This window comes from Danio rerio, chromosome 10 (genome assembly GCF_052040795.2).
Source record: "Danio rerio strain M-AB ecotype USA chromosome 10, GRCz13ab, whole genome shotgun sequence".
Classification (NCBI taxonomy): Eukaryota; Metazoa; Chordata; class Actinopteri; order Cypriniformes; family Danionidae; genus Danio; species Danio rerio.
Genome location: NC_141030.1, coordinates 1955594 through 1970000, shown reverse-complemented (window position 1 = coordinate 1970000; position 14407 = coordinate 1955594). Strand labels below are relative to the sequence as shown.

Sequence of the window (14407 nt, the reverse complement as noted above, 5' to 3'; positions counted from 1 at the left end):
CTTGCTTGCTTGTTTGTTTGTTTGCTTGTTTGTTTGTTCTTTTGTTTGTTTGTTTGTTTGTTTGTTTGTTTGTTTGTTTGTTTTTGTTTGTTCATTCGTTCGTTTGTTTGTTTGCTTGCTTGTTTGTTTGTACGTTCATTTGTTTGTTTGTTTGTTCCTTCGTTCATTCGTTTGTTTCTTTGTTTATTTGTTTGTTCGTTTACTTGCTTGTTTGTTCGTTTGTTTGCTTGCTTGTTTGTTCATTCGTTCGTTTGCTAGTTTGTTTGTTTGTTCTTTCATTTGTTTGTTTCTTTGTTCGTTTGTTTATTTGTTTACTTGCTTGTTTGTTCGTTTGTTTGCTTGTTTGTTTGTTTGTTTATTCACTTGTTTTTTCAAAATAAAGGCGTATTACAGTTTTGGTTCTTTGTATATTTGCACCAATCAGATAAATACTGATGCACTGTAAATTACCAGAGCTGTCTACTCCAGTCATCTTCGTCTTGAAGAATCCCCCCTTCCACGCCTACTCCTCCCCTTTTTTGATAAGGCGGCACGGTGGCCCAGTGGGTAGCACTGTTGCCTCACTGCAAGAACGCCGCTTGTTCGGCCCTCCAGTGCTTCTGGACACTGTTAACATAGGGCTTTTTTTGGCACAGTGCAATTTTAACTGGCATTTCTGGATGTAACTCTGTATTGTGGTACTTGACAATGGTTTGCCGCAGTAGTCCTGAGCCCATGTGCTGATATGGCTTATGGATGAATCAGGATTCTTGATGCAGCGCCGCCTGAGGAATCGTAGATCACGGGAACTAGCGATCCACGGTCAAACTTTGCTCCTAAAGGACTAGACCTTTCTTGGATGTTGCTTTTATATCAAATCATAATTACAATCCATAATTACAATTACATAATCACCTGTTGACATCACCTGTTTCACATCACATCATTATTAACCAGTTTACCTGATTACTGCCCTAAACTGCTCCTGTCCCAACTGCATTTGAATGTGTTGCAGGTCTGAATGACAGAAAAGGATGTACATTTACACATAAAATAAAGTTTACCAGACAGAACGTGACAAATTTTATTTTAAAATTGTCTGCAATGAAATAAAAGTCAAAGTAAATTTGGAAATCGCTACTCTTTTTGTCATACTGTCCCAACCTATTCTGTACACAATAACTGTATATCTGTGTTCACATTCATTCATGTTCATTTGTGTGTGTGTGTGTGTGTGTGTGTGTTCTGGCGCTCTGTGATCTGTCCTGTCTTTGTTTTTCCTCAGTGGTCTGTACAACTCGGCCAGTGAGCGGAACAAATCTCCCAAATTCCCCAAAGCTCACAGGCGTTCCCCTTCAGGAGGCAGCGAGAACGAGCCCCGCCACAGGTGTGTGTGTGTGTGTGTGTGTGTGTGTGTGTGTGTGTGTGTGTGTGTGTGTTTGTGTGTTTGATTTCTGCGTTCACACTCATTCATGACCTTGACTCTTAGTGTGTTTATGCACTTTGAGGAAGTATGTGTGTGTGGATGTGTGTGTGTGTGTGTGTGTGTGTGTGTGTGTGTGTGTGTGTGTGTGTGTGTGTGTGTGTGTGTGTGTGTGTTTTATGTGTACCACAGCAAGCGCTTAGTCTGAATCTACATGTTGGAGTATTTGCTCCCTCTAGTGGACACAAACTGAAAAAAGCATCCTTTGTCACTCCCCGTTTTAATTAAAGGGGTAGTTCACCCAAAACAATGAAAATCAAGTGGTTCTAGAAATATACGAGTTTCTTCTGTTAAACTAAAAAGAAGGTAATTTGAAGAATGCTGAAAACATGTAACCACAGACTTCTATGGCAGGAAAAACAAATACTGTGCAAGTCAATGGTGACAGGTTTCCAGTTTTCTAATAAAATATCTTCGTTTGTGTTCAACAGAAAATCAGACAAGTACTCTAGGATTATGACATGCTAAATTATGCAAGTAAATTGAGATAAACAAGTACTGGCTACATGCTAATTAGTAATAATGACTGGGAAATAGTAACTTAGTGACTGGAAAAATTACACAGTAGCACTGAGATTACAACTGTTTTAAGTTTCACATTCTTTACATGTACATTATTAAATATATAAAGAAAAATATACACTCACCGGCCACTTTATTTGGTACACCTGTCCATATGCACGTTAATTTCTAATTAGCCAATCACATGGCAGCAGCTCAATGCATTTAGGCATGTAGACATGGTCAAGACGATCTGCTGCAGTTTAAACTGAGCATCAGAATGAGAAGGAAAGGGGATTTAAGTGACTTTGAATGTGGCATGGTTGTTGCTGCCAGACAGGCTGCTCTGAGTATTTCAGAAACTGCTGATCTACCGGGATTTTCACGCACAACCATCTCTAGGGTTTACAGAGAATGGTCCAACAAAGAGGAAATCTCCAGTGAGCGGCAGTTCTGTGGACGCAAGTGCTTTGTTGATGCCAGAGGAGAATGGCCAGACTGGTTCCAGCTGATAGAAAGGCAACTGTGGGGGAGATTTTCTTGGCACACTTTGGGTCCATTAATACCAGTTGAGCATTGTATTAACGCCGCAGCCTACCTGAGTATTGTTGCTGACCATGTCCATCCCTTTATGAGCACAGTGTCTCCATCTTCTGATGGCTACTTCCAGCAGGATAACACACCATGTCATAAAGCCTCAGTCATCTCAGACTGGTTTCTTGAACATGACAATGAGTTCACTGTACTCAAATGGCCTCCACAGTCACCAGATCTCAATCCAATAGAGCAGCTTTGGGATGTAGTGGAACGGGAGATTGGCATCATGGATGTGCAGCCGACAAATCTGCAGCAACTGTGTGATGCTATCATGTCAACATGGAGCAAAATCTCTGAGGAATATTTCCAGTATCTTGTTGAATCTCTGTCAGAAAGGATTGAGGCAGCTCTGAAGTATGTGTTCCTAATAAGTGTACCTAAAGTGCCCGATGAGTGTATATTCAAAAATAAAGCAAATAGTTTGGGAGTTGGAGTTCTGACATTTTGATATATTTCTATTTCCGAAACATCACAATAAAACAACAGCATAAACTACAATGACAAAGACCACCTCTGGTACCAATTATGAGCTTTATTCAATGTTAAACGCTGCCAGTGTGAGTTTAAATGTTATTTTACATGACATTTATTGCCATACTACTGAAAGCAGCAGCAGATAGTTCACCTCAAATCTTCAAAATAAAATAATTTGCAGGCAGTTTTAAAATGAAACTCAAATCAACAACACCCGTCTCTCAGTAGCCTATTAATAATGTTAAAGAGCAGTAATATGTGTTAATTAGAGTAAAAGCCTTTAGCATTTCAATGGGAGTGCAGTGGCTGCTATTTAAATGCTTCTGTTGTGTTGCCTCACATTTGGTGCAGACAGAAAAACTGAAGGAATCTTGCCGCATCACATGTAATTAGTCTACAGAGTCAGTCTAATTAGCATTTTAAGATGGAAGCATAGCTATAATGAGAATTCCCTCACTTACTTTAGTCTTTGATTAGACATTATGTTGAATATCTAATCGTTGGCATCAGATAAAAGTGTTTCGATATTTCCAGACTGACTCTCTCTCTCATTGTCTGGCAGTGAAGGAGCTGATTTTCGCCTCTGGGCATCAGCCAGACGAGAGTGGCACCGCAGGGCAGGAACTGATAAAAGAAAGGCTGAGAATAAATAAATACTGATAAATCCTCAAAGTGCGGCGGGCGTTTGAGTCTGTCTGTCTGTCAGGGATGATGAAACAGCCTGTGTTCGTCTTTAAGCGTCCTCTACTGTGTTTTGTTTCGACAGGAGAGGTCAAACCGCTGACGATGCCCAGGCCAACAAACAGCACAGGAGGAGGTGCGCTTTCATTATTTTACTAATTCCACTACTGATACACTGCAAAAGTTGCTTTACTTTGTTTTGTTTCTTGTCTAAACATCTAAAAATTCTTTAATTATGAAGCGTTTTTCTAAACGAGCAAAAATATTGTCAAAATGAGTCAAAATTTCACACTGGATGAAAGATCATCATCATCAGGGAAATGCTTGAAGTTTCTGCCAACCCGACTCTACACCATAACTTTTCAATCCAGATGGACGGAGCAACCATTACTGCATCCAAAATGGTGAAAAGCCTTGGAGTAACGATTGATGACCAACTAAACTTCTCTGACCACATTTCTAGAACTGCTCGATCTTGTAGATTCGCACTCTATAACATAAGATTGGTCCGACCCTTCCTATCTGAACATGCAGCTCAACTCCTTGTTCAAGCTCTTGTTCTCTCCAGACTGGATTACTGCAACTCTCTACTAGTTGGGCTGCCAGCTAACTCTATCAAACCTCTTCAGCTGCTCCAGAACGCAGCAGCACGAGTGGTCTTTAATGAACCTAAACGAGCACATGTCACTCCGCTGCTCATCCGTTTGCACTGGCTGCCAGTTGCTGCTCGCATCAAATTCAAAGCTCTGATGTTTGCTTACAAAGCGACTCCTGGCTTTGCTCCTTCTTATCTGCTCTCACTTCTGCAGATGTTTGTGCCCTCCAGAAACTTGCGTTCTGTGAATGAACGTCGCCTCGTGGTTCCATCCCAAAGAGGGAAGAAATCACTTTCCCGAACTCTCGCGTTCAATATGCCCAGTTGGTGGAATGAACTCCCTAACTGCATCAGAACGGCAGAGTCACTCGCTGTCTTCAAGAAACGACTAAAAACTCAACTATTCAGTCTCCACTTTCCTTCCTAATCTGCAATTGCCTCTCGGGTTCTACCGCTAACTGTACTCAAAATAAATGAATAAATAAATTACTAATGTTTTGCTTCTTACACTTTCTTTACACACCTGCAACTCGCCTACAGCACTTATTCATTGTTGCTCTTATAGTTGTGTAAATTGCTTCCTTGTCCTCATTTGTAAGTCGCTTTGGGTTAAAGCGTCTGCTAAATGGCTAAATGTGAAATGAAGTGAGCTTTTCCTTAAAATAAGCAAAATAATCTGCCATTGGGGTGAGCTATATAGTCTGATTTCAAAGAGAAACAATTTTATTTTGCTTACCCCATTAGCAGATTATTTAGCTTATTTTAAGAAGAAATTCACTTCATTTTGACACATTTTGACCATATTTTGTAAAATGTGGCATAATAGGTCACCTTTAAATACTGTGAACAGAAGTGCGTAATGTTGAACACTTCACACGCTCAACGCTCTCAGATTTACTCACAAAGTAGAAGCTATCTAGGTTGGATTACTGTGTTTATTAGTGATAAATAACGGTGCCTGGTGTTGTACCGCTGGCAGGTACTGATTATGATGAATGCTCTGTTCAGGAATGAGTGTCCCTCTTTCATTCAGTCCTGTGACCTTTTAACCCCTCCTGTTTGACCCCTCAGGTCACGTTCCCGTGGAAACACCAGCAGTGGCAGCGAATCCGAGAATTCCAACAGGGAACATCGTAAAAAGCGAAACCGGTGGGTTGTGGAGCTGTCAAGAGGATATAAAGGCTACTGCTCTGGGCAACATCTGTCATTACTGAGCCGACAAAAGCCGCTATTGCAGGAAACTGGAGAGATGTTGGAGAAAATGAGCAAATGTGAAGTACCATATCAATGCCTTGACTACTGCAGCTCTGTTAAACGTGTGTGTGTGTGCTGCAGGTCCCGTCAGGAGAATGAGATGGTCGATTCAGCTCCGCAGTGGGAGGTTGTGCTGCGCAGGCAGAAGGAAAAAACACCCAATGACCCGAACCAGCGGCGCTCTCGACACCGCTCACGTTCGTAAGTTTTGAGACCTGTGAAACCTGACACTCTAATGTCAAACGTTTCAAGACACCCCTCCAAATCCTCCAGGGGTGCTTTTCTAAAACAACAACGTAACTCGAGGCTGAACTAGTACAATGCAGCGTTTGGGAAAAGAACGATATAGTGACGAGTGTTTCCCAAAACCGTAGAACCACGATAGTTATAACGTAAAACAACCATAATGATCATTGTGGAAACGTAGCCCCGCGGACGTTTCTGCGGACCGCGTTTTACGTCCCGGGAGGTACGTATTCGAGCGTTTTTTGTTTTTGCGGATCGGGAGCGTGCGGCGTTCGTGCCCGCACCGTTCTCGCGCAAAAAGCCGCCGGATCAAAAAAAAAAAAAAAAAGCAAAAGCCCTCGTCTTCGATTTCGACCGTGTTTTCGGATCCCGCCGCATTCTCGCCCTTATTTTTTAGGATTCCGTTTTTCATCTTACCTGATTTCCGGAACCTGCTGTTCCCCGGACTCGATCCCGGTCGTCGTCCACCGCGGCCGGCTCCGGCTCCTCCTCCGGGGCCTCCGCTCCGCCGACGCAACACTGTGAGCTAAGCGGACAAACTGATTGCATCGGGAAAGCCCTCCACTCGGAGGCGAGCCGTCGGCCGGCGAGCGCGAAGAGGAGGGGCGGAGCGGCGCCACACCGCTCCGCAGCGTTCGCTCGAAAAAAACCAAACGCGGCCTTTACGTACCTCCTGCCACGTAAATCGCGGTCTCCAGAAACGTCCGCGGGGCTACGTTTCCAGAATGAACTTGGGTTGATAATGATGCTCTAAACGGGTCGGAGGAACTACTTCTTTAGAGAAGAACCCCTTCATTTCTTTGTGCAAATGATATTGTTTTACACGCACACACATAAAAAAAATCCAATATTAGTTTTGGTAAAAACATGCACTCGCTTTCTATATTAATTGAAATATATGTAAATGGCCTGTGTTTCCTTTACAAATATTATTGAGAACATTACATATTCTATTCTAAAACATAACATCACTTAAAAAAGTGAACACATACTCTAATATCATATATATATATATATATATATATATATATATATATATATATATATATATATATATATATATATATATATATATATATATAAATATTTAAAAAAAAAAAAATATATATATATATATATATATATATATATATATATATATATATATATATAAATAATGAGGCTATTTATTAAGATATAATAATAATAATAATAATAATAATAATATTAATCATGATGATGTTGGAATATCTAGCCAATTCCATGCATGTTCAATAAGAAACGGTCTGGAGAGGGTTTTCTTCAATGCCAAAAATATTAGTAATTTATTAGATACAAATAAATAATACAATGACAGCACTCTGGGTTACGTTACCCCAATGCAATACAAGAATTACATTCAAGAGGTTCTCAACTAACATACATTTCCCTGACTCCAGTATATATACACAACTGATATTAACAGGTGGAGTTTTGGTTTAACGTCACTTCTCAGTCATTCTGCAGTCCTTTGGCTCTTTGTAGCCCCTAGACATACTTCCTCTTTTTGCAACCCTTCTCTGCATACCAGAACTGAACAATTACATGCATCTTTAATATATTTCACAACATCTACAAAGATCATGCTCCTTGTGACATGTGCAGACAGAAGTCTGGAACAAACGCTACATTTATTCTTATTCTGCTTTTTCCTCGGGTCAGCCGTTTTTCTAAAAGTATGCAGCACAGTAAAAAAGAGGAAGTGCGTCTGGTCAAGATGTGTCATAATACAATAGAAAAGATTGATTAATCTGTTGTCTAAACATTTTTTCTAATAAATAAAAACACAAAAGTAATAAAAATAAATTCCTTTTCTCCAACATTAATGATGATGATGACAGTAGGCTTTTTGAAATTAAAATAAAGAAAATCAGTGATAGATTTTGACCCTTTTGCACTTTCTCTGATTGTCTATCCTAGACGCAGTCCTGATGTCCAAGCCAAAGAGCAGCTCTGGAAACACATTCAGTGAGTTTAACTTCACCCTTAACCATTGATCTGATTATCAGAGCAGAAAAGCAGACACTGATGCACACGTTGTGGTTTTTTTGTACAGGAAGGAGCTGGTCGATCCCTCAGGTCTCTCAGAGGAGCAACTCAAGGAGATTCCCTACAAGAAAGTGGAGTGAGTCAAATCAATCTGAAAAAAACATGATCGCCTATATAATATCCCTGAACCGAACACTTATCATTAACATCAGTAATTATCAGTAAACATTTGTGTACTCATGAATATTTGATAACAGGCTAAACAGAAAGAGTCTCTGTCAGCGTGTAAAAATCTCCAGTGCACATTGTCCATAATATAAATCATGCATTATTATTCTCACTGTCCCTGATGAGCCGCATGTAAATCTGAGGTTTGGGATATTAGTCTGCTGAATGCTGAGTTTGCAGGAACCCAGAGAGGCTTTTAAAGACTAGGGCCCCAGTGGCACTGAAGTGCAAATCTCTGGCTGTATCTGCTTTCAGAACACAAGGTGACCCGATCAAGATCCGCCATTCCCATTCGCCTAGGAGCTTCCGGCAGTACCGGCGCTCCCACTGCTCGGACGGAGAGAGGTCTGTGCTGTCCGAAGTCAAGTAAGTCCATCCGTAGTGTGGTTCGCGGTTCTCAGATCAGCTTCAGTTTAAAGTCGCCATGAAACGGAAGTTCAGATTGTCCGTTTTTCCTCCATCATGACGTACATCCTCTTGAAACAGTCCTAATATTAGTAAAAATGGAGGGTGGTGCATGATTTCATTCGTTGGGAACTGATTGGATTGTTGGTAGATGGGTGTTGCTAATAAAATGGAAAAGGACTGACGAATGGATGTAGAGATAGCAAGACATGCCTTGATAGCCCTGCGCTAAAAGATTGATAGCCCCTCCCTACATGCCTGATAACCCCGCCCTAAATGACTGATAACCCCGCCCCTAAATGACTGACAGCCCCTCCCTGCATTACTGATAACCCCTCGCCTAAATGACTGCTAGCCACTCCTTACATTACTGATGACTCCACTCGAAATTACTGATAGCCCCTTCTTAAATGACCCACACTACAGGACTGATGACCCTGCCCCTAAATAACTGAAAGACCCGCCCTAAATAACTGATAGCCCCTCCCTACATTACTGATAACCCCGCCCTAAATGACTGATAACTCTGCCTTAAATGACTGACAGCCCCGCTCTGACATTAGTGATAACCCCGCCCTAAATTACTGATTGCCCCGCCCCTAAATGACTGCTAGCCCTTTCTTACACTACTGATAGCCCCACCCTAAATTACTGATAGCCACGCCCCCAAATGACTGCTAGCCCCTCCATACATTACTGATAGCCCCACCTAACATTACTGATAACCCCGCCCTAAATGATTGATAACTCTGCTCTAAATTGCTGATAGCCCCTTCTTGAATGTCCCACTCTACAGGACTTACACCCCATCCCTAAAAGGACTGATGACCACGTCCCCACATGATGGATAGTCCTGCCCTTACAGGACTGATAGCCCCTCTCTAAAAGGCTGATAACCCCCCCCCCCCCCCCCTAAATGACTGAGAGCCTCACCCCTGAGTGACTGATAGCCCCTACATAAATGACCCACACTATAGGACTAATAGCACCTCCCTAATGGACTGATAACCTTGCCCCTAAATGACTGGTAACCTCGCCCAAACAACTGACAACCCTGCCCCCAAATGACTAATAGCCCCGCCCCTACATGACTGATAGCCCCTCCCTAAATGAACCACACTATAGAACTGATAGTCCCTCCCTAAATGGCTAACAGCCACACCCTCAATGACTTATAACCCCGCCCCCAAATAACTGATAGCCCCTCCCTAAATGAACCACACTATAGAACTGATAGTCCCTCCCTAAATGGCTAACAGCCCCACCCTCAATGACTTATAACTCCGCCCCCAAATAACTGATAGCCCCTCCCTAAATGAACCACACTATAGAACTGATAGTCCCTCCCTAAATGGCTAACAGCCCCACCCTCAATGACTTATAACTCCGCCCCCAAATAACTGAAAGCCCCTCCCTAGATGACTCACACAATAGGACTGATAGCACCCCCCTAAATGACTGATAACCCCGCCCCTAAGTGACAGATAGCCCCGCCCTCCCTGACTGATAGCCCCGCCCTAAATGCATTCTATGTGACAAGAATTAAAGAAAAGTTTGGGGAAAGTTATGATATTCCATTAAAGATTCTGAGAACAGTTTACTCATTCATTCATTTTCTTGTCGGCTTAGTCCCTTTATTAATCTGGGGTCGCCACAGCGTAATGAACCGACAACCTATCCAGCAAGTTTTTACACAGCGGATGCACTTCCAGCCGCAACCCATCTCTGGGAAAGAGAACAGATTAAATTTAGGAAAATAAGGAAGTGCACGATCGCATCGTCTATAACAAGCACTGCGATACACATATAAAAACAAGAAGAGTACGTTTTGATTTCATTCTGACTTTAACATTGTCATCATGTGTGCAGCTCTCGCACTGATCTGGTTCCTCCTCTGGCTGTGACCCGCACCGCAGACGTCCCCGGATCCAGCTCCACCCCTGCTCAGGTCAGACCTCCCCCGTCTCATTATTAACCAATCATCTGTTTATTCCTGAATGGCGAGGCTACTACCACTCATCAAATTCATTTCATATTCGAAGTTTGGCCTGCATTGAATTAATAATATGGTATGTTTACACTTGTGTTCAAAATAACAGCAGCGTGTTGGGAAAAAAACTAAACGTGCAACTTTTGTTTTACTTTCATACACAAAATGTTCTCTTCTAATAATATATGTCATTACTTTTATATATTAGATTCCTCTTCTGCAAGTTTTCTATTGGGTTAATGTTTGGACACTGGGCTGGCCATGCCATAGCGTTAATCTTGATGGTCTAAAACTAATATGCTGCTTGCTCTCTGGTATATTTGGTGTGGTTGTCTTGTTAAAACACTCATTTCTAGGGCATTTCCTCTTCAGCATAGTGCAACACGACCTCTTTAAGGGTTCTGATCTACTCGGATTGATCTCTGGAATGTGATAAATAAGCCCAACACTGTCGTAGGAGAAGAATAACCATATCAGGATGCTTGCGCCACCATTCTTCGCCATCTTCATAGTGTACTGTGGATTGAATTCAGTGTTTAGGGGCTACAGATGGATAGTTCAGCCGAACTCATGGGGAAACATAACTGTTTACGTTTTGTCAGTTTAGTGCAGAGATGGCCAAAGTAGGGCCAACCATTTTAACCTTTGAATTTGCCCACCATCACATCTGAGAAGAGAGTGAGAATGATAAGAGAGGGCTGGGGTTTATTTATTTAGTGGAGGAAGTGTCTTGCGAGAGGGAAGTCTGGAGTTCTCACCTAATGCTGTGTTCACACCAGACGCGGAGCGCGCGGATAAATCAAGCTATTTGCGCGTAAATAGCCGTGTGAACATTTGAGTTTACTCGCTTTATTCGCACGTCAAACCCCGCTTCATTCGTGTGTCAAATTCTCTTCAGAAGAGACGCGGATTCGTGTGATGAGCAGGGCTTCTGTCTGCCCGAAGACTTATAGCTAAATGGCTAACATGGATTTCATGAAGAAAATAACAGTGTTTATGTGCTTTATGAAGACTGAAAAACAGCATTGATACGTTTAGTGGTTGTGTCTGAGTCCACTACATGCTTTCAGAGATGCATCCAGCTCTGTGAGCTCATAAACTCCTCCAGAAACTGAACCTGGATGACGGAGGCTTTCAGCGGTGCTTCTGACTGAGCCAAGCCCAGTTTGATGACTTGTTGTCGGTGAAGGCTGGAGGATTTCCCTTGGAACACCGACAACAGGTTCTACGTCACAATCACGCCCCCACAAGAGCAAGCTTCTGATTGGTTAACGCGGCGCAAATGTACGCTGAAGTTCAGATTTTCGAATTCGAGAGATTCGCGCGAAACGCGCATTAAGCGTGCCAAACGCTCAACTCGCCCCGCGCCATTCGCGCAATTTGCGCTGCGCCATTTGTGCGTATCGCGCTGCAGGATGTCTATTCGCGCGTTTGCATTGACTTAACATGTAAATTGCGTCTGGTGTGAACGCAGCATAAGACTGCTGCCCCCGCGAACCGGCCCCGGATAAGCAGATGACATGTCATGACTATTTACTGTGAGCCTTTCAGTAGAGTTTACAGATGCATCTTTATTTTTAGCGTCCACAGTTTATTCCTCAAATGTAACCTTTGATGTCTCTTTTAGTCACATAAAGCAAACTAAATGTGTGCCCTTTTTCAATTTGCTGCTTTCAGAAGAAGAAAGGCTCTAAAGACACCCTGTCAGAGAGCTCCGAACAAGACACAAAAAGCAGCGCCAAGGTGGTGAAAACCGTACACACATCTCGAATGAAAGCGGAGACGTGACCAAACGAAAAGTCAAGCCTGTAGAGAAACACTGAACGAAATCTCCTGCTATTCTTCCATGCCATACTTCAGTTTATTACCACAGTATATGTCTTTCTTCAGCAGTCTGGGGTCGGCACACGAGTCTTGAATGTTACGCAAACACTTAGACATTAGATTAATTTCCTACTGACAATCAAATGAAGGACGATGGACGGGTCGGCACAAACACCTCAGTCTGATATTGTCAAACAAACACGTTTTCAAACAGTATTAAAGTGGAAATGATGGTAAACAGTGCTTCGTATTATTATTATTATTATGATTATGATTATGTATGTATGTTGTGTCCTCAGATTTTAGAGTCGGCTCTGCTGTAAGTGTTGCTGCTGTATTTCCACTTTCGTTTTTTTGCACATAGACTCATTTGTGTTTATTAGGGATCACTCTAGCTGTAACTGGAAGCTCAGTTGTTAGGTTTTAACAACAGCTTGTCAATAAAAGCCTTCTAGCCTATTTTTGTTGGAGTTGTTTTGGCTGTCTGGTGTTTTTAGAAATGCACAGTGAGTGTTTAATAAGCCATATCTCGTCCTGTACGCAAAATAATAGCATGCTGTCCTATGAAGTGACACCCTGCAGCCTGTAGAGGGAGGCAAACCGCTGGAGTTTTGGACCCTTGGTAAGTAAATTTAAGCCTATTATTTAAATTTCATTAAATTGATTGCTAATATATAATAGATTGCACATCTTTAAGCATTTCTTTCATTGAATTCATAGTTTTTATACAGATTTGGCCAAACATTATATTATATGGCCTTAACTAATATGTATTAGTTCATTCATTCATTCCTTTTCTTGTCGGCTTAGTCCCTTTATTAATCTGGGGTCACCACAGCGGAATGAACCGCCAACTTATCCAGCAAGTTTTTCACGCAGCGGATGCCCTTCCAGCCACAACCCATCTCTTCCAGCTGCAACCCATCAAACATACACACACCCATCCACTCATCAAACATACACACACACTCATACACTACGGACAATTTAGCCTACCCAATTCACCTGAACCAAATGTCTTTGGACTGTGGGGGAAACCGGAGCACCCCGAGGAAACCCACAAGAACGCAGGGAGAACATGCAAACTCCACACAGAAACGCCAACTGAGCCGAGGATTGAACCAGCGACCCAGCAACCTTCTTGCTTTGAGGCAAACGTGCTACCCACTGCGCCACTGCATTGCCTAGATGTATTTGTATTGACATTAATCATTGTACATTCATCAATGTACTTATTGTGCAAATACATGATTTTACATTGTACTTATGATTGAATAAATACATGTATGTAATTACATCTGTAGTTCATTACATTTCTTTTTACACTGTTGATCACCCCCTACACCTTAACCCACCCATACCACCAAACCCGTCCCTGACCTGACCCGCATCCCTCTTCAGTAGTGCTCTGCAATACATTATGACCACAGTAAGTACATTGTATTTATGTTTTGATGCAAGTACACAGGAGTTAAAGCCACTTAATATACAGTGGGACTTTTTTTATTTTATTTTAGAATAAAATAGGGCTTTTATTATTATTATAACCTTACTTTACTAATTAAGTTAATTTCATGTTACATTATAATAGTGGTGTTCATAACTTCGCCGCCAAATGCAGAAACAGTTTCTGTTTGGATCAGTATATGAAAACGTCATCATCAAAACACACAAACACACACATACATTTCCGTCTTTCGGATGAGACGTTAAACCGAGGTCCCGACTCTCTGTGGTCGTTAAAAATCCCTGTAAAGTGCTTTAAGTACCCAGAAAATGCTATATAAATGTAAGGAATTATTATTATTTTTATTATTATTATTATATAACCCCAAATCAGAAAAGCTTGGGACAGTATGGAAACGCAAATAAAAAAAGAAAGTAGTGTTTTCTACATTCACTTTGACTTAAAAATTATTTGATGCTGTGTCTGGTCAACTTGATTTCATTTGTAAATGTACATCATTTCCGATCTGCAACACGCTCCAAAAAAAAAAAGTCAGGAGCAGTTTAGGGCTAGTAATCAGGTCAATTGCATTGATGAGATGTGAAACAGGTGATGTCAACAGGTGATTGTCATAATAATCTGGTACAAAAGCAGCATCCAAGGAGCTAGAGCAGGGGTCACCAATCTCATTCCTAG

At 41.7% G+C, this 14407-nt stretch overlaps 1 protein-coding gene across 4 annotated transcripts in view; it reads left to right on the top strand.

Moving 5' to 3' along the window:
• The window catches only part of epb41l4a (erythrocyte membrane protein band 4.1 like 4A), an 88854-nt gene extending 76131 nt beyond the window's left edge, over positions 1-12723 (top strand). For 3 of the 4 annotated variants that reach the window (NM_131223.2, XM_087268836.1, XM_087268837.1), the window contains 9 exon segments: positions 1265-1366; positions 3801-3851; positions 5382-5459; positions 5646-5765; positions 7749-7796; positions 7885-7953; positions 8301-8411; positions 10320-10398; positions 12118-12723. In NM_131223.2, coding sequence (NP_571298.2) covers positions 1265-1366; positions 3801-3851; positions 5382-5459; positions 5646-5765; positions 7749-7796; positions 7885-7953; positions 8301-8411; positions 10320-10398; positions 12118-12228 — 769 coding nt within the window. In that variant the 3' untranslated portion in view covers positions 12229-12723. 4 annotated transcript variants of the gene reach the window in all.
• The last annotated feature ends 1684 nt before the right edge of the window (positions 12724-14407 follow it).